Below are 21,256 nucleotides of genomic sequence, written 5' to 3' on the forward strand. Positions count from 1 at the left end.
ACAAATCTATAAACCTTACACAATCACTATCAAAATCTAGTTGGTTTAAAAAAAAAAATTGTCAGTGTTTCTAAAACTCAAAGAAACTGAAGGGACCCAGAATGTGCAAAACAAGTCTGAATGGAAACAAGATCAAAACACCCAGAAATTTCAAGGTTTTATAAAGCTTTGGAAGTGAAAGCAGCACTGGACTGTCATGAGCTGTCATGAGCAGCCACACATATCAATTAAAAAGACTCAGTCCTACAGAAGCCTTTGTTTATGGTCAACTTATTTTAAGCAAGAAGAAAGCTAATTAATAAATAATAGTTCAATGACCCAGAACAACTGGGTACCTTCTACCTCAGCTCCAAGTGAAAAACCAAATTCTAATCCTAGCCCTCAGGAGCTAGAGGCAGGGGCATCTCTGTAAGTTGAAGCCAATCTAGCTACACAGTGAGTGAGACCCTGTCTCAAAAATGAAAACAACAACAAAAAGATTTTAACTACATGAAAGATCTAAATCAGACACAACTGGAACCCTCAGAAGACATATTTCCCAGTGATTTAGCTTGGGCTATGTGCGTTAGGATGACATCTGAACACAAAGTAATTAAAAAGAACAAAGAAGGCATTTTAAAACAAAACTTCAGTACTTTAAAGTACAGCACCCAGAAAGTGAGAAGACTAAAGATTGGGAGTACATTTTTGCAAATCATCTATCTGTTAAGGAACATGTGTCTAATATATAAAGATTGGTTACAATTCAGTAATAGGCATTACATGTAAATTTTTTTTAATGGGAAAAGGGTCTGAACATTTTACTAAAAAATACACAAATAGCTAATAAGCATTAAGAAGAAATGCTTGGGTCATTATCTATCAGACCTGCAAATCAAACCCACTTGAGCCAGTGCTTCATGCCCATCAGGAAGGCTATAATCAAAGACAATAGTAAGTGTGTTGGCTAGTTAAATAATTGAGGCCTGAAGCAGACAGCTTTTCTTACTGAGGGCTATTAGCAACAGCCCAGCCTGATTTCACTGCTTGTTTCAGTAGCACTCTGGACCACTTGTGGAGTTTTCCAAGGGCTGAAAACTGTAATCAAGAGACAGAAGGACACAGGGAAGATGATTTTAGTTTGAATGAATCTGAACTCTTGGAGGTGCTTATGGGATAGTTTCAGGATGTTTTGTTTTTGCTTTTCATACCCATAGAAGCCCCTTAAATGATAATAATTGATTTTGCATTATGAACTTACCAAAGTCTACCCTTGTTAATATGCACTGCATCGGGTGGTCAGTTGTATGCCTTGTTGTCGTTGCCCCGCTTTCATAACAAGATGCACAAAGATCGTAATCGTAGCAAATTAAACACTTATATCTGCGACCTCGAAAATTTCCTTTTAAACATGCATCACAGCTGACACCTATAAAACAAGAAGAAGCACCTTCAATCAGCGGCTGGGAAGGGTCAGTGTGGAAATGTTTCAGGGCTCATTTGGCCCAGAGAGCCTTTCAAAAACAACCAGCAACAACACAGTAAAAAACACAGTAATCTGAGCAGTGTGGAAAACTCCTTACTCAGAAAGGTCAATCCTAATGAAGAGGACCTCAAGACGGGTGGCGGGAGGGGCAAAATTTAGGGAGTTTTAGGCCACCAGATGATAAGATGCTACTGGGGTAAGGTGTCTCCAAATATTTCAAGAAGTGTAAAAGCCCTTGTTAAAAAGTGCCTTGTGATCTCAGAAAAGGTGTAGTTACATGCTTTTTTTCTATAGGTTCACAGTCTATATGGCTCAAAATGCCACCAATTATCTGGCAGGTATAAAATCCTAAGAACTACATACGTTTAAACTATAATACACACAAAGAAACCACAATCAGACTGTAAGTTCATATCAGAAACAAACAGCAAACACTTAAATACCAATTCTTCTTCAGTTTTTGTTTTACATAATGTCTCAGTAGGAAGCCCAAAATGACCTTGAATTCATGATCCTCCGGCCTCAACCTCCAAGGTGCTGGGATTACATGTTTACAGGTGTGCAACAATTTTTCTGAACTCCTAAATAACAAAGAGTGGGGGACAGGGTCTGACTGTGCAGCTAGACTTTGGTTGACCTTGAACTCACTGGGATCCACTTGCCTACGCTTCTAGAGTGCAGGGATTAAAGGTGTACAACAATTCTTTGTTTGTTTGTTTGTTTGTTTTTGGTTTTTTAGAGACAGGGTTTCTCTGTATAGCCCTGGCTGTCCTGGAACTCACTTTGTAGACCAGGCTGACCTCGAACTCAGAAATCCGCCTGCCTCTGCCTCCCGAGTGCTGGGATTAAAGGTGTGTGCCACCACGCCCGGCACAACAATTCTTAGTATGTTTAAACAAAGAATAAATGAGGGGGCACTGTGTAGGTCAGCCTACTCTACATAGTGAATTCCAGGACAGTCAGTGCCACAAAGGGAGACCTTGCCTAAAGGGAGGTGGGGGATGAGGGGTGGGATACAGGGAGTAGGGGTACTTCAAGAGCCAGATAGGAGATCTATACTAAATCAAATGTTTAGAGTTCAAATTTTTAAAAAATTTTAATTGAAAAGTCAAAGCGCAGGATTAACAATAGAAAATGCCCTTATTTGTATGTGTATACTTTTTTTATGCAGAAAGCACATATAGCTGAACTCAACTGGGCCAGTGTGTTAGATAAGAAAGAACAGAACAGGTCAGCTAGACAGTGAGTGGTGCTGCACACTTTAGTTCCAGCACTTGGAAGGCAGAGGCAGGTGGATCTCTGTGAGGCCAGCCTGGTCTACAACTCCAGAGCAGGCAGGACTTCAAAGAGAAACCTTGCCTTAAAACAAACAAACAGGGTTGAAGAGATGGCTCAACAGTTAAGAGGACTGACTGCTCTTCCAAAGATCCGGAGTTCAAATCCTAGCAACCATGGTGGCTCACAATCATCCGTAAGGAGATCTGATGCTCTCTTCTGGAGTGTCTGATGACAGTTACAGTGTACTTACATATAATGAATAAATACATCTTGAAAAACAAACAAAAACAAACAAACAAAAAAGAGAAAATAGAACCTTAATAATATATTAATGGTATTTTTTCACTCCAAAATAGAAAGGCATTCAGTTTTTTAAAAAGCAGTTTATGATTCTACCTACATTAGTCAAATTCAGAGAGAAAGAAGACAGTTGGTTATCAAGGGCTAGGGAAAGGGGGTGGAGGAAGATAGGGAGTGTCTGTCTACTGGGTAGAGTTCCATTTTGGGATGATGAGAAAATTCTAAAGATGGATAATGATCAGGATAACAATGGAATATACTTAGTGCCACAATAAAGGGCAGACCATTAAGAAAAAAAACCAAGCTTATGAATAAATCTAATCAAAGACAGGAAGCCTTTTAGGAAGAAATTAGTAAAAATGTATTCAAAGACATTTTAAATACAATTTTAAAAAATGTTAGGGCCTTCGGAGCTAGCACCTGAAGGACCTGAGTTCAGATCCTATCAGCAAGTGCACACTCAATCCCAGGAGAGATTAAAGGCTTGTGACACTACCACTTGAATCCAAGGCAATGGTCATAAATAAAAGCATTTAATTAGGGGCTTGCTTATAGTCTCAGAGGCTTAGTCTATGGCAAGTATGGAGGCACCTGTGGTAGCTGAGAATAGCTGAGAGCTTTACATCTGATCCCCAGGAGGACCTACAGGCAGGTAGGAAAAGAGTCTCTGGGCCTGGCGAGGGCTTTGGAACGTCAAAGGCCACCCTGCCACATCCTGTGATACACCTTTGCTAAAAAGGTCCATATATCTCCTAATCCAGGCACTTCACCAACTGGGGTCCAAGTATGCAAACACGAGCCTGCTGGGGCCATTCTCATCCAAACTGCCACACTTCCCTTACACTGACTGCTTCTGTCACATATTGTGTCCTGTTGACTAATATATACACCACGTAATAGATTCAGGATACTGGGGTACGGTGGTTTGAATAGGTATGGTTCCATAGACTCACATGTTTGAATGCTTGGCCCATAGTGAATGGCACTATCAGGGGGTGCCTTTGTTGGAGAAGTGTGTCACTGTGGGGGTGAGAGCTTTGAGGTCTTCTATGCTCAAGCTATGCCTAGTGCTGCACACAATCTCCTGCTGCCTGTAGATCAAAGATGTAGAACTCTCAGCTCCTTTTCCAGCACCATGTCTGCCTGCATGGCGGGCTTCTAGCCATGATAATGGATTAAACCTCTGAAATATGTAAGTCAGACCCAACTAAATGTTCTCCTTTGTAAGAATTATCATGGTCATTACCATGGTGTCTCTTTACAGCAACAAAACCCTAAGACACTGGAGTACCACACAGACTAGATAGATAGGCAGGCAGGCAGGCAGACAGATAGACAGACAGACACACACAGAAATGGCTAAGTGGTTAACAGTGCTGCTCTGGCCTCTGTGGGCAGCTGTATACTCACCCACACACAAATATTAAAAACATAAAAAGATGGAGCTGGAGAGATGGCTCAGTGGTTAAGAGTACTGACTGCTCTTCCAACCATGTGTAACTGGATCTGATGCCCTCTCTGGTGTGTCAGCAACAGGATGCTCATATACATTTAATAAATAAATAAATCTTTAAAAATTAAAAAAAAAAAGATGTTTTTTGTTTGTATTTTGTTTTTTTCTTACAGATATTGTGGCTTTCAAAGTTTTTATTATTTTTAAATCATGGGCATCTATACATCCACTGTCCCAAATATCAGATCCCCTTGAGTTAGAGTAATAGAGTGACAATAGACTGTAAACCACCTGACATGGGTACTGGGAATCAAACCTACATTCTTAGGAAGAGCAGCAGCAAGAGTTCTTTACTGCTAAGCCCTCATCTCTCCGGCAGTTCCTTTGTTTTTTGAGACAGATTCTCATTATGTAACCCTGGCTGGCCTTTGCTTACTACATGCTGGAATCACAGAGCTTGTCTACAGCTATTTAAAGTGGAAAACTTCAGGTTGTTAATCAGTATTATCTCTACAAGGCCTATGTATGTTCCAAGTGTGACTTTTCCTTTAAGAAGTGTATTATGCCATACAATAAACTCACTGAGAACAACACTACTGAAAGTACACAACAACGGTAAAGGCTATTCTTCCCAGAGGATCTCTGCGTTTATAGACAACTGGAAAATTAGTGCAATCTTGAACAGGGGGATGGCCTCAGCAGATGCTTGCCTTTCATGCCTGACAACCTGAGTGTGTTCTCTGGAAGCAATGGTGGAGGGAACGGACTTCTGAAAGTTGTCCTCTGACCTCCAATATGTGTTGTAGCACAAGACTCAACAGACACACAGACACGAGTAAATTTCTAAAAGAAAAAGAAAAACAATGCAGTCCTTTGAAGAGGGCCTAAGATGAACAGGAAAACAAATTACAGTAATGTTGTAATTAGCAAAAGTTAGGTGATTCTGCTTAAGGGATCTAAGACAAATTTTATAATGTTTCACACACAGAGGGAGTCAGGAGCAGAAAGAAAGCTTGCCCTATTTCTAGTTAAGGAATTACAAAGGGAATAAAAACGGTCTTGGCAAAAGGAGAAAATATCTCAGGGGTTCTCTCTCTTTCTCTCTCTCTCTCTCTCTCTCTCTCTCTCTCTCTCTCTCTCAAGTGGGGAGATCCACTTTGGTTTTTTGAGACAGGGTTTCTCTGTGTAGCCCTGGCTGTCCTGGAACTCACTCTGTAGACCAGGCTGGCCTCAAACTCAGAAATCCACCTGCCTCTGCCTCCCAAGTGCTGGGATTAAAGGCAAGGGGTTCTTTTTTCTTTAAATATTAATTTACTTATGTGTACGTGTCAGGGAGCTGCAGGAATTGGGAAACTATGCACACAGTTGGCTTTTCAAGGGCGTTATTTTGTGTGTGTGTGTCTGTGTGTCTATGTTGGATCTTTGCCACAGCACACAATGGAGGTCAGAGGACAACTTTCAAGTCAGGTCTCTCCACTTCCACTTCTTGAGAAACAACCTTTATGGGAGCACTGGAAAAGGAAGAGATGGGGGCAGGGAGGGCAGTAGGAAAGGTGACCATGATTAAAAGTATATTATGTACAAACATTTTGACCCAGGTAAGTGCTACCTCAGCCTCTGAAACAGTTGGGATTAAAATGCTGTTCGTGTGTGTGTGTGTGTGTGTGTGTGTGTGTGTGTGTGTGTGTGTGTGGAATCGGGAAGGAAAAAGGCTGTTCCATCAGCCCAGTTAAGAATCTCTCGAGGTGGGGCTGGTAAAATGGCTCAGGTCCTGAGTTCATCATCTGTAATGCAATCTGGATGCCCTCTTCTGGAGTGTCTGAAGACAGCTCTCAAGGTAGGTGCTTATAGGTGATTCCTTTCACAGGATGATAATCGTAGACAAGGCTAGCTCTTCCTAAAGCACCTTCTGTCAGTTCCCCTAGGGTGGGATTTTCTCAATTCTTTGAAAACTCATGTCTATTACATTTTTTCCCAAAGCTTTGCCATCTTTTTTTCCCCATTAAAAAAAAAATCTACTTTTATTTTATGTGCATTGGTGTCTTGCCTGTGTCTGTGTGTGGGTGTCAGATATTGGAGTTACAGTTGTGAGTTGCTATGGGAGTGCTGGGGCTTGAACCTGGGTCCTCTGGAAGAGAATTCAGTGTTCTTAACTGCTGAGCCATCTCACCAGCCCCACCAAATTCTTTATCTTTTAAAGTTTTCTCATCTGGCCTCACCCCTGTAGATCACTGCAGAATAATAATCATTATGATTTTTGAATATATAGCCTTTTTATCCTTGGTCTTTTCAAACATATAAAGAAGTCTGTAAGGACCTGTTTAGCATGGGAACCAATAACCCGTGGCTGACACAAGTATGTAGCTGAATCTTGAACCCCCCCACACACACACACACATGTGCGCACAGACACAAGCAGTCCAAAGAACACATTTATATTGATCCCAGCACTCTGGAAAGTTCAAGGATAGCCTGCTCTATAAGCCAGGGCTACATAAAGAAAGCCTGTCTCAAAAATATCAAAACCCAAACCCAAACTAAAAATCAACAAACCCAAAGAACTAAAAACAACACTCCAAAGCAACCAACCACCACCACCACCACCACGACAACAACAACAAAGACACATACTGTATGTTGTGTGTGTGTGTGTGGGGGGGGGGTTTGGGGGGCTGTGGGGACCAGAGGCCTACCTCAATGACCAATCTTTTTAAAGAAAGATTTATTTATTTTATTTATGAGTACAGTGTAGCTGTGTTCAGACACACAAGAAGGCATCTGATCCCATTACAGATGGTTGTAAGCCACCATGTGGTTGCTGGGATTTGAACTCAGGACTTCTGGAAGAGCAGTCAGTGCTCTTAACCACTGACTCATCTCTCCAGCCAGCCCCCTCCCCCTCTTTAAAAAAGACAAGGTCCTTGAATAAGCCAAGCAGTCTCTGCTTTCCCTCACCCTGACCCCAGCCCTAGGATTATCTTTTACATGTGCTAGTGAGTCAAACTCAGGTCCCTGTAGTTGTAAGGCAGACAGGCATTTTACCAAAACTGAGCCATCTCTCCAGCTTCCACCCCATGTAAAATTTAAAACATACATCACCGTGTATGGTTATATACATATGTGGAAAACATACTAAATCATGCCAGGTAAGAATTCAACACTAGCAGCAAAGGGGCTAACCTGAGTGAGTGGAAGAGCACGTGTGTGGCATGCAGAAGGCCCAAGGTTCAACCCACTACACCACAAACGACACAAGAGCACAATGTGTAGTCAGCTGTATGTGCAGTACTGTACTGGCTCCTATGGTTAAACTGTCTCATCAACACTGGGGTGGCACACTGCCTCATGTCAGCCTGGAGGAATTTTTAAGCCTTTGTCTTTTGTTCCACTGGTTGTTGTTTTTTTCTAGACAAGGTCTCACTCTGTAGCCCAGGCTGGCCTCAAACTCAGAGATCCTTCTGCCTCTGCCTACCATGTGCTGGGATTAAAGTGCTCAGAAACTTTGTTTCCGTAGTGGTGCAGGTGGAACCAGGCAACTAATTCTATGTTAGAGCAAAAGATGACTTTTACTGACAGGAGGACTGGTTTATAATGAGGCATAAGTGGGTAAAACAGTTGACCTGGCAAATGTATTCATTAAAACTGTGGTTGTGTGTTGTTTTGAGAACTGAATTCTGAAGCTCATACTTGTCTAACTCCTATAGAACCAGTCACGTCTCCAGGTCACTGAGTAGCTCCTCCACGAGCTGAGCTAGGCGCGCTAGGAAACCTAGGGTGTGCAGACTGCTTGAGCACAGGGCCAGCAGCTGCCCGCAGCTGAGGCTGCTCACATGCCTTTGCCAGCAAAAGGACCTAAAGTAAAACACAATCTGGATCCTTGATCCCCCCTCTCACTGGAGTGCCTTGACCTACTGTCAAAACTTTTAAACTGTGTGTTTGTTTTAAAAATGAAAGCAATGAGGGAAAGAGAAAAGCAGAAGTCCTTGATGTACTTGATACAAGCAGGCCACAGAAAACACACTGTTCACACACTGCTTTTAATGCTACTTGAGCTTAAAAAAATCTGCATATGCACTTGAGACCAGTTCTTGGTCAAGTTCCTTCTACTACATTACAAGAATATTTTTTCCTGGTCTGCTTTGGAGACATTTTACTTGATGTAGTCTCTCTCTCTGTCATGATTCTGTACAAAGCAGTCTCCCAATACTTGCTCTCTACAAAACACTCGAATTCGATGCCAATTCTTCCATGTTTTCTACACACACACCAAGTTATTGTAAAATGCACCATGCACACTGTCAACCATTGTCTTTCCTTCTAGGTTAAGTCATCGGAAATCTATCAGTCTTCTCAAACCCCACCTTCAACATTCTAGTGTTGACTACAGTTTCTTTACTGAGTTCAAATGAAGGAACGGAGGGCAGATGCAAACCTCTAGACAGAAGTAGGAGTGACTGATGCACAGACAGTGAGCACTCCGCTCATTTCCACTTTCTACACCAATTAAAAAGAAACTAACTAAGCAGTGGGTGATAGCACACATCTGAAACTGCAGCACACGGGGGTCCGGAAGAGAATCTCTCCACACTGAAAGGTGGGCCGAGGCACACCAGCATTCTCTTCTCTTAGGGCTGCCTCAGTGCCCTGCATCTGACACAGTAAGGGTATTCACAGTCGTAACAATGGGATGGGTATAAAAGCCACTAGCAGATACTGTTACTCACCCCGCCCCCCGCCCCGGGAGGGGGTTGGGGGACAGGCGCGACAATGATTATGACTCCAAATGCTCAGAATATCAAAGTTAGGAAACCCTGGCTGGGATCTGCCAGCTCAGTTCTCCAGATTCCTCAGACAGCTGCTTTCTCATCTGTTTGTCAACGGGAGGCCCAGAGAGGGAGGGAGAGAGGAAGAGGTGAGTATCTCTTTAGTAGCAGAGGTAAGGCCCTTTTCCACATTCCCTTTTCCACAATGTCTGTTGGTTTTCAATCTATGGGTCTCAACCCCTTTCAAAGGGGTCACCTAAGACCACTGGAAAACACAGTCTTTACATTACAATGCGTGACAGCAGCACAATCACAGCTATGAAGCAGCAATGAGACAATTTTATGGCTAGGGATCACAACAACACGAGGAACTGTAGTAAAGGGTCACAGCATTAGGAGGGCTGAGGACCCTGCACTGTCCTATGTAATAATTAATAGCAGTGGAAATGCATTGGTAGCTAGGTTGGCCTAGTGAGAGCTACCAATGAGGAGAGGACACTAGGCAAGCCCTGAAGCTCTCAGCTCTGACAGCAGAGCTTGCTCCTGAAGGATCATCCCAGGGACTGAGGAACAGCAAGAACATCAACTCAAGACTCCCAGTTCTACAGGGAGTGATCTACAAACCATGAAGGAAGCATGTCAAAATGCGATGGGAGAGTCAGGTGTGGTGGTGTCCGCCTCACAAGATCCCAGCCAGTCTGGCCAAGTCTACATAAGCAAGTTCCAAAACCTTTAACACCACTGGGGAGCACCCACACCCACAAAAGCAAGTCAACCAGGGAGAATGAAACATGAAAAACACCTTCCTCACAGTAGATGTAACCAAGATTCCAATTCTTCCTTCATTAGGCCCAGGGCCAATGACTTAAATGTACCCTTAAAGTTAAATTCAGTCCCTCAGTGTCACTGGACACATTTAAGGACTCACGGCCCTCTGACTACTGCCTCAGATCCTGAAGTACTGACAATGGTATCTGAGAATATGAATCAATTTTGTTAAGGTATAAAATGATCTCAAGAACTTATCTTATTTCTTTCAAAAATGCTTAACATTTTGTAATAAAGTTGGGAAAAAAGATTTTCACAAGGGTAAAGAGAATGAAATGTCACAAAATTTGAAAGTAGACAATAGAATTTAAAAAATGGAAAAAGCTGAATCCTAGTCCTGGAACAGAAAACACAACTCAAATTAAAACCAACAAAACGCCTGCACTGGCAGCCGTGAGGCGCTGCCCCAACCAGGGAAAGCAATGAAAGAGGTGTGGGCAGGAGCTTCCCCACAATTATGTTCTACTTCTAAACGGAGAGCACTTCATCACTAAAGAACAGAAAACAGAGACTTTCTGACCAATCAAGCTCAAAGCATCATTGACAAAAGAATAAGGTATGCAACTATAGTCAAACAGGGATTAAGTCACTGGGAAGGTCAAAGGAAAAGGACAAGATGAGGGGAAGAATATGGGAGTCAAAAGGGGAAGGGAAGGGGAGGGGAAAAGGGAAGGACGAGGGGGGGGGAGAAGCAGAGGGGGAAAGAGACAGAGAGAGAGAGAGAATGAAGGAATGAATGAATGAAACCCCAAAGGAGAAAACTGATCTAGCCCAGAACTTCCAACAGCAGAATCAGAGAAAATGAAGGAGTAATTCAAGAAACCCTTCCAGAAGAGAGAACATGAAGTGTCAGATGAAAAGTGCCCTCTAAAGCTGGAGAGATGGCTCAGTGGTCAAGAACAGCCACTGCTGGCTGCTCTTCTAGAGGACCCGAGTTCAGTTTCCAGTCCCCATTTTAGGCAGCTCACTGCTTCCTTTAACTGCAGCTCCAGAGAATTGAGTTGAGCAATGGTGCAGAAGGTAGAGACTATTAGATCTCATCCAAAGGGGCAGCAGTGAAAATTACCAGAGAGGTGATGAAGTAGCAGGTGACAGCCACATATTAAAGTGACAGTTCCACATGGGAGCAGATGCAAACTCAGAGGGCTGGAGGATGGAGCTCAGTGGCAGAGCACTTTGTCTAGAACACATGAGGTCATACCTTCATTCCCTGGCACCAGAAACCAAGCAAGAAGACAGAAACCAAGTCAGACCTAGAGTGATGATGTTCATCACCCAGATTCCAAGGCCACGGCCTTATCATACTGTTTACGGTGGTGCAACAAACAGAAACAGACACAAATCAAAAATGCAGCTTCATTTTCACAAGGTAAGCATACCCAGTGTAATAATAGTCTAGATGCAGTAACAGACGTTATCAGAACCCTAAACATCTCCTCTATAACCCATTTTATTAACTACCTCAGTTCACGACAGTGAGCATCCTAGACTAGACTGGCTTTCTTCCGTGCATGCACATGCGCACATGAATTACTGGTAACACTTTCATAGTCAATGACAGACACCTGAAGTAGCTTCACAGTTTGCTATGAGAGAGCACCCAGCTCAGGTCTGGCTTGATTCACACAAAGTGATGTTCTGCCTTCTTGTTTTGCCATTCACACTGCAAATCAGAGTACTTTTTCACCTATAATAAATGCCATGATTTCCTTTTAAAAAATTATTTGTGCTTTGTATTGGTGATTCTGCTAACGTAGCCCTAATGAGCAAGCAAAGTTGAAGTGTTGTTCAGTGTTCCTAAAAGAAAGGAACAAGCATATGAAAAAAAAGAATCTATGTAAAAAGCATTGCTCAGGAATGAGTTACAGTGCTGCTGACTCATGCTGGTGAATCAGATGACAATCCATCAAGATCATCATTATTTAGAATGTAATTTTAATTACTTATATTTCAACATAAAATGACATAAAACAAAGTTATAGAGCAATTCTTGATGAAAAGGTTCTAACCAGAGGTCCCTAGGAAACCTAATATATTTATTATCTCTAAAAACAGGGGGGTCTGAATTTGTTAATTTAATGTTCATATCAATTTCATATGTACAAGATAATCACATAAAAAGAAGTGTGCAGGAGCTGGAGAGATGGCTCAGTGGTTAACAGCACTGACTGTTCTTCCAGAGGTCCTGAGTTCAAATCCCAGCAACTACATGGTGGCTCAAAACCTGTAATAAGATCTGACACCCTCTTCTGATGTGTCTGAAGACAGCTACAAAGTACTTATATAGAATGAATGAATGAATAAAACAAAACAAAAAAACAGTGACTAGGGGCAAAGTGAGAGAAGAAGGCCAGTGGGTGTTTGTGAAAGACATCCTTCTCACAGTCATGGAATGTTGTTCATTCTCATTGTACCACTGTGATATATGTATCACAGTTCTTGTTTTGCTTTTTGGGGACAGGGTGTCTCTATGTAGTCCTAGCTGTCCTGTAACTCACTCTGTAGGCCAGGCTGGCCTCAAACTCTGCCTCCTGGGATTAAAGGTGTGAGCCACCAGAGGCAGATGTCCCTCAGTTTTAATACTGCGCTACTGCTCAGTTACTGAGATCCTTGTGCACTATTTATTCTTATAACTACATACGATTACAATTAATTCAGAATTTTAAAAGTGATTATACACAGTATGTATATGTACATATATAATGCATATTTTCTCTTTAACCTGAATACAGAATGGTGCCTACAGGTCTAATTTCTTATCTGGACTTGACTGGTTTCCCCTGTTCTCTGATGAAGTCCCCATGCTGCCCTCTAAGAGAGAAAGGACTCTGTTTGCCCCAAGGAAGTGTCCTGCTTTGACCTGGGAGCTGGAAGTGGGCCACAGTGAACAGCCACCTCCTGACTACAGCCTACAAATCCAGCCAATGAAGTCCAGCCAAGCTCCAGTCCACCCCAATCCTTCTCCCTCAGTGGTGGGGCCTGAGTTTCCAAGGTCTTGTGCAAGGACTTCAAAGAATAAGGAGCTCCCAGGGAGGCCGCGGGCAAACTGCTGTGGCTTCCTTCTCCCAGAGGCATCTGACAGTGCAACTGTCCTCTTTCTCTTCGCAAGTGGGGTGGGCTTACCTGTATTACCTAAACAGGGAGCTACAGAGATGCTAGACAAAGTATTGAAGCTCATAGCTAGGAAGATGTTCATGAGAAGCCCTTTAATGGAAATACTTGGACCTAAGGATATTTGCTTTATCCCCTGATCCTTTTATTTTTATTATCATTGGCATTAATTTGTTTTTGGAGACAAAGTCTGGCCTGGAACTCACTATGTAGACCAGTCTCTCCTTGAACTCAGATGTCCACTGCCACACCCAGCTTATTCTTTTTTAAGTATATATATATATATATATACATATACATATATATATATATATATATATATATATATATATCTCCTCTAGACATTCCTTCTGATGCAAAACATATTTCTCATATATAAGCATAAATGCTACACTCAAAAGGTTGGCTACTCATATATTTTCACAATGAGAAATGTTTTAAAAAACATTTTAAAAAGATAAAAATTCTCAAATATAAGAGAGCATTTATCTTGGTAGGCAAGGCCTTTCTACATAACACAGGCAAACTAAAGCCATCCATAAGAGCCAAACACAAATCAGAACCAAGCCTTACTGAAGAGAGAATGCCATTCAAATACTTCCTTGATAATAAGAGAAATAGCTCTAAAGTCTTCTGAAATTTGTTTTCGTCTATAAAAAGATGGGAGTTGAAGACAGTCCAGGCCTGAACAGAAAAGTGGAACATACAGCGACGGTCTATGCGCCTCTCAACACCCTTGCTTACCCACACTCTGGGGAATGAACTTCTCTACCTCTCATAGGCTAAAGCCACATAGCAGCATGCCCCATAAGCTGACTTTTTAGCCTTCTTGTGGTTACAAATTTGCCATATTGTTTCACTTGCCCAGTCACCACCTTGGTAAGGTCCTGTGACAGACCCCTCCTCTTTGGTTTCTAGCGGAGATGACCTCTGACAGTTACCTCTCATTTATAATGTCCGAGAAGTCTAAAGATGGAAAAGCTCCGGGGAACCCTGCTTGTTACTGACCATGTTTTAGAGTTCTCTTTAGGTATATAAATCTGTAAGGTGAGTCAGTTGTCTGTTTAAAATAAGGGAGCATTCGTTTCTGGTTTTTGAGAGAGGGCTTCTCTGTGTAGCCCTGGCTGTTCTGACTCAAGAGAACCCCCGCCTCTGCCTCTCAGTGCATGCACCACCACACCGGCATGTATTAGTTTTCTACTATTCTTCTTACCCTGTATGTATGTATGTATGTATGTATGTATGTATGTATGTATATATGTATATATATATATATATATATATTTTTTTTTTTTTTTTTTTTTTTTTTTTTTGCTGTTGAGGAAAGGGCATGAGCAGGAAGGTGAACAACATCAACCTGGAAGACCAGCCTGGATGCAAGTACAACTACAGCCTGACTGATGCAACTGTCTCTCTGCTCATTTCTGGGAAATGTTCCTGAATTCTTCATTTTTCTCTTGCTACATTTTGTCATTAGTTATTTGGTCTATTCCACTTCTGTTTTTAAGAAACAAGGTTCCAGTTAGGGAGAGGCCTGTGATTGCCATCTGAGAGGCAGCACAGGCAGGTGGGTCTCTGTGAGTTCCAGGCCAACTTAGGCTTCACAGGGAGACCTATACAGCCCTGCCTCCAAAATCGATGGATGGGTGGGGAGCCTCCACATGTATGTATAGGCCAGCACACTCACACATGGATGATATAGAGAGACTTAATTGTCACATGAAAAATGTTTCCTGAGTGTATCCTAATCCATTCAAGTTGATACCTGAAGTTAGGCATCACAGTGGAACTAAAAAACAAATGCTCACCAAAACTAGAAATAATGTTTTATGTTTACATAAAAAAATAGAAGTAGGCATAATGTACACAAGCTGGGTACTGATGCCCAAGGATGCCAGAGGGTATTAGCTCCCTCCCCACAATCAAACTGGTGTTCTGGGCGGCTCCAAGCCTGGCTGTGAGCACTGGGAACTGAAGTCGGCCTCTGCAAGAGCAGTAAGCACTCTCAACCACAGCCATCTCCCCAGCCCCTTAGGCTTAAATACTTTTAAAGTTAGAGTTTTATTTCTATTTTTAGTGACCCTTTTCCTCTTCCAGATTTGTTTTATTTGAATGTGATTTGCCTGGATGTATAAATGTGCATCATGTGATGTGTGCCTGGTGTCAGAAAAGGGCATCAGATCTCCAGGGAACTGGAGTTATGAATGGCTGCAAATTACCACGTGGCTGCTGGAAATCAAACTTTAGACTGCTATAAAAGCCCTAGTTATCATAGAACTTATTATGTAGTCCAGGCTAGCCTCAAAGTCAAAGACATCTGCCTATCTCTGTCCTCCTAGGTGCTGGAATTAAAGGTCTACCACCTTATTTTTTGAGATAGTCTCTCTCACTATCTGACCCCAATAACCCTTAGACTGAGGTTACAGATAGATATGCTTGAGCAGAGAGGAGGATCTCTGAGTTCAAATCCAGCCTGGTCCACCTAGTAAGTTCTATCATAGCCAAGGCTATATAGTGAGACCCTGACTCTAAATAAAGTGCCATGTGTGAAGCTATTAACCAACACCAAGGCCCTGCCCCTCAAATCAATGTATATTATAATGTTTTTTGTTTTTACGTTCTGGTTGAGATCTACAAGTGAGCAGTCTTTAACCTGTTTTGAAGACAGTGCCTCATTTATTTTAAAAACATATTTTAATACCTGTTGATTGTCTGAAATATAGTTAACTTACATCATTAACTTAAATCTTTTTATCTACATTATGGTATGGTAACTATGGTAAAGTAGGTAACTATCTCCATCTACTTAAAATAAATGTGCTTTGATTGAAAAGAAGTTTTTAAAAAAAGTCATTCTGCTTTACAGAGTGCAAAAAACAGGCTACTGAGGCAGGAGGATCTTGAATTAGAGACAGGCTAGCTGGGCTACATAGTCAGACCCCATCTCTTAAAAAAAAAAAATTTAAAAAGAAGAAGAAAAATCAAAGAGAGTCTCAGAGCTACAGATACTAGAATGGAAACAGCGTTGTGAATGATAACTGTTTACTGACTAGGAGTAACGTGGATAAAGTAATGCATGTGAGCACGAGGCCTCTGTGTTTTCCAGCACTCACATCTAAACCACATCAGCAGTGCACGTCTGCAAGCTCAACCACAACTTCTTTAAACTGGAATAGAGTTGAAGAGATTCAAACTCTACGGAAATATGTATTTGTCCTATGACTTTTATTTCTATTATGTGCTTATTTTATAAGCACTATAAAATTTCTTATGCTGTATTTTATGCTACAGATCAAGGACAAATAATCCGGTAAACTAATATAGAAGCAGTGTCCAATTCTTGTGATTATAGGGAACAGAGCACACAGTTTGACATGTCTCGGATAAGGTCCCTCGGACTTCTGCTTGCAGCGTAAGGGTCTCATACCTTGTAATTCACTTCCCATACTCCAGACCCATTGAGCAATGACAGGGATGGCTGGGGAGAGAGGCTGACTGTCCACAGAACGGGTCATCTTATCCACTTGATTATTGAACTCCTCCTCGGCTGAAGTCACCTTTTGGTGAGCATTTACATGGGACACAAATATCTTCACATCCTTTGCCCATTTGGAGAGATCTATCCACATACTTCTTCCCCAGATGTCTTTCTCACCAATTTTCCAATTGTGATCTTTCCAAGTCCCTGACCATCCAGCCAATCCATTGGCTACAGCCCATGAGTCAGTGAATAATCGTACATCTGGCAATTTCTTCTTGCAAACAAACTGTAATACCATGTGTACTGCCCGAAGTTCTGCCCAATGTGAAGATTTCCCATCACCTGTGTCTTTCAAGGTTGTCCCAGAAAGGGGTTGTAATGCTGCAGCTGTCCACTTCTGGGTGGTGCCTGCATAACGTGCAGAGCCATCAGTAAACCAGGCTCTAGTCTTCTCCTCTTCGGTCAGTCGATCATAGGGAACACCCCATGAGGCTATAGGCACATGTTTGGCAGCAGATGGCATTGTAACAGGATTGTATCTTCTACCTTCCCATCTCTTACATATATGCCTTCTGCAAGTCATTCCCTCAATTGCTTTCTTGCCTTTTCTGTCTTAATTAAAAAACAAACTAAAAACCCTCTCAAACATGAAGAAATCCTAAATGCAGGCAGAGCATGATGGTCCATGCCTGTAACCTCAGTGCTCAGGAGGTGGGAACAGAAGGATCAAGAATTTAGGCCAGCCTTAGGAACCTGCTTTAGTTACAGCCTGTCTCAACAACCTGACCAAACAACAAACCCCAGAACTGGCAAGGTGGCTCAGCAGGTAAAGAGACTTGTCAGTTCTGAAGACCTGCATTTGATTTCTAGATCCACATGATACAAACAGAGAATGGACTCCCAGAAAACTCTCTTCTGACCTTTACTCATGTGCCACGACACACACGCGCGCGCGCACACACACACACACACACACAAGAGCTGTTGAAATGGCTCAGTGAGTAATGACTGAGTTTAATTCAGGGAATCCACATAGGAGAGACCCAACTACCACATGTCCTCTGACCTACATGTATACATTTTAAAAGGTAACAAAACTAAAATTAAAAAATTAAGGAGCCTCTTTGAATTTTAATTCATAAAATAGTAGCAAAACATGATTTTTTTAGCTCTTATAAAGTGTTCATTTATGAAAGTCACTGTGCTTCCTATCTTACTAGCCTCACTTGAGCAGTGCTTAGTGAGTGGGTAATAGTGGTTCCTAAGAGGTGCCATCAAAGCATGGCTGTTACAATGCTTCTGCCTAGAAGTTGGGAAGTGGCTGCCAGGTAGTCACTGTCTGCAATGTAATGGATGACAGCTGGTGAGCTTCCTACCTTTCACCTGGCTTCCAAATGGACCGGGGTGGGGGTGGGGTGGGGGGGACAGGACACACGACAAAAAAACTAACTTTGTACTTCTTTTGAACCAGCTGCATTTTACATGTAAATACTAAATATTTCTTTAGGCTTTAAAACACACATCATCAGCAATGCAACGTTTGGAATGTGATGGCCTTGAGTTGGTCACTAGGAGACAATGCTGGTAACAACACTGTGTAGTTCATGACTGCTAATAAAATGCTTAATTGCTCCAGAGCCATTATACCTTGGGCTGTTTGGGGGATCAAACTCAGGGCCTCTTGAATGTTTCTAAAGTATTCTTTCTATTACTGACTACACCCCAGGACTGAGAATTAATATTATAAAAGGCATTTGTTTTTATTTTTATTTCTCTGTCTTTGTGTTTGGGTGCCTGCAGAAGCAAGAGGGCTCTCTTTGGATCCCTGGAGCTGCAGTTACAGACACAAGCAGCCTGACATGCATGCTGGGAATTGACCTCAGTTCCTCTATAAGGGCAAGAAGTGTTCTTAACAGCTGAGGCATCTCTCTAGCCCAGGAAGACATTATTAAACAGTATTTCATTTTTCTTTAGTAGGGTTTCTGGTTATTTCTTTTTAGAACATGAGAATAAGATCTATTTATAGAAAATTTCCAGAAAATTTATTATAGAAAAGTGGTAAGAAACCCAACATCTCTAAGCACTATGAAAGAATGGTTCCAAGAGATTCACATCAGTGACTACGAGATGAGAGACAGTGTGCCACTAGGGCCAACTTAAGCAACCAGACATAATGGTCCTCTTGGTGCGATAGAAGAAGTTTCGTAAAATATTCAGCATCTATAAAATATCCTTTCTAAAAATAAACCTGTGGACTGTATCATTTAAAAGGAACATGGAGGATGAAAGAATACATAAATTACACCCCAAATGTGTACAACCAGCCAGAGACCAACTGCTAAGAAGCCGCACCTCCCTCTTGCGAGCCCAGCATTTGGGAAGCAGTGGAGCAATGGAGAACGCCCTGATACCCAAACAAATAACAGCAGCACAGGCCACCACAAAGAAGCAGCACTAGCCAAATTGGTGAGTTCCAGGGTCAGTGAAAAATTCTGTCTCCAAAATGAAGGTAACTGAGGAATGACACCCACACCATGCACAGCATTCACAGGTTTGTCTTAGCAAGAGATCTGGGCTTGCAAGTCTGACCCACATATCCATCAGCATCTACTCTATCCTAGAACCGCAGAGCACTCACCACCAAAACAGGGGAAATGCTGATGTGCTCAAGGCAGAGACTATACAAAGGATGTAGAGCAGCACACATCTGAAGCCTCGGAAATCAAGAGGCAGGGTCTGAGTGCCTATACAGAGCCAGCCAGGGCTCTACAGTGAGACCTTTTCTCAAAAACAGAAACACAAACAACAAAACCCACAACAGAGAGAAGTGACAGCTTCTTCAAGTAGCTCCCTCGACTCCAGGTTGACCATCTACAGAGTCAACACTGTGAACCACTCAACCAGTGAAGATTTCCTCTACATCAATATCCAAACACATCTATCATGTCCACAAGGAAGTCTTCACAACATACAAAATGAAGGCAAGACAAAGTCTACAGAGATGGTCTGACAAATCTATGTATAACCCGATGTGAAAGGCCATGGATTTGGCAAGCTGGATGGTATAGACTAGAAGCACCTCACCGCTGTTCTTCCTTAGTACAACTTATTTTCCTGCATTTTCCAGCCATGGTCTCACACTCACTGGCCTGTAAATTCTGCTTCTATTCTATTCAGGCAAATCACTTTACACTTTTCAACTCCCAGTCTTCACACAGAACAATCCTGAACTCACATATCAGAAGGTATCCTGCTGTTATACTCCTTGACCACTAGAATGCAAACCCCTCACAAGCAGAAGCAGTATCTTATGAAAGGAACTGTATCCAGGTGTGATGGGACACACAGAAGCTCACCACTCACACATATGGTCCAAGGCCAGACCGCTCTAAATCAGCCAGACTGTCTGAAAGGGCCAGCAAGATGGGTGAGCCTGCTGACTTAAGCTTCCAGCGAATGGAGAGAAGCCATCCCCAAAAGTTGTCCTCTGGCACAGGAAGATACTACTAATAAATAAAATAGTATATATTATATATATTATAATATATAATAAATTAGTAAGTGAATACACATTTTAAAATGTGCTGTACATGGAAACATCTTGTCAATTTTTTTTTTAAGATTTATTTATTATTATATGTAAGTACACTGTAGCTGTCTTCAGACACACCAGAAGAGGGAGTCAGATCTTGTTACGGATGGCTGTGAGCCACCATGTGGTTGCTGGGATTTGAACTCTGGACCTTCGGAAGAGCAGTCGGGTGCTCTTACCCACTGAGCCATCTCACCAGCCCCACATCTTGTCAATTTAAAACAATTATTTACAAGGCTATTTGTTGTATCCAGGATGAAATGACACTTATGAGCTAAAATAGTTAGGACCTACTATGTGCCAGGTACTACTCTAAATATTTTATCTACACTAACCAACACACACAACCATGCTCCAAGGCTGCTAAGAATTTTATCTTTTATGCTAAATGATACCCAGAGACCTAAGTAAGACTTACTAGGGTGTACCCTAGGTCAGTCAGTGGCCAAACTGGATGTAAAGACAGGCAGTCATTCAAGTCTCATATACAGCTCCACTGTTCACAAGTGAGGAAAACCTTCAGCATAAGCAAGAAAGCTCTACCCACTGTGGCAGCCTGACCTCAGTGTATCTATGAACTGGTAAATTATCTTCTACTCTCTCCTGCCAGAGCATGGTAGTTGAGTCGTAAGATCTGAACTGTAGGCCTTCTTCGGTCACCACTGTGTGGTGACTCAGCTCTTCCGGACCACAGCGGGAAGGAGGAGTGGCAAACAGGAAACACATGGAGGCTGCAGCGCTTGTTTTCCTTCAGAACCGAAACGTCCATTACTATCTTTCTTTTGATTTTATTAGAGAAAAGGATTAGAATAAACTAATTCCCATAGCTAGATCTCCAAGCAGGGCCTGTACAGTTCTGCATAGCCTTCTGTAGAGTCCCCTTGCCAATGAACCAAAGAAGGGCAACAGTAACAGACCAATCTTGGACCATCCAAAACTGCCAGGCCCTCCCTCAATCAAGAAAATGAGCCCACAGGTTTGCCTA

General features: G+C 42.1%; 1 protein-coding gene across 3 annotated transcripts in view; it reads right to left on the bottom strand.

Moving 5' to 3' along the window:
* The window catches only part of Kcmf1 (potassium channel modulatory factor 1), a 58,866-nt gene that overhangs the window by 19,404 nt on the left and 18,206 nt on the right, over positions 1 to 21,256 (bottom strand). For all 3 annotated transcript variants that reach the window (NM_019715.2, NM_001347231.1, XM_030255640.1), the window contains exon 2: positions 1,241 to 1,408. In NM_019715.2, coding sequence (NP_062689.2) covers positions 1,241 to 1,408 — 168 coding nt within the window. The remainder of the gene's footprint in view (positions 1 to 1,240; positions 1,409 to 21,256) is intronic.

This window comes from Mus musculus, chromosome 6 (assembly GCF_000001635.26).
Source record: "Mus musculus strain C57BL/6J chromosome 6, GRCm38.p6 C57BL/6J".
NCBI lineage: Eukaryota > Metazoa > Chordata > Mammalia > Rodentia > Muridae > Mus > Mus musculus.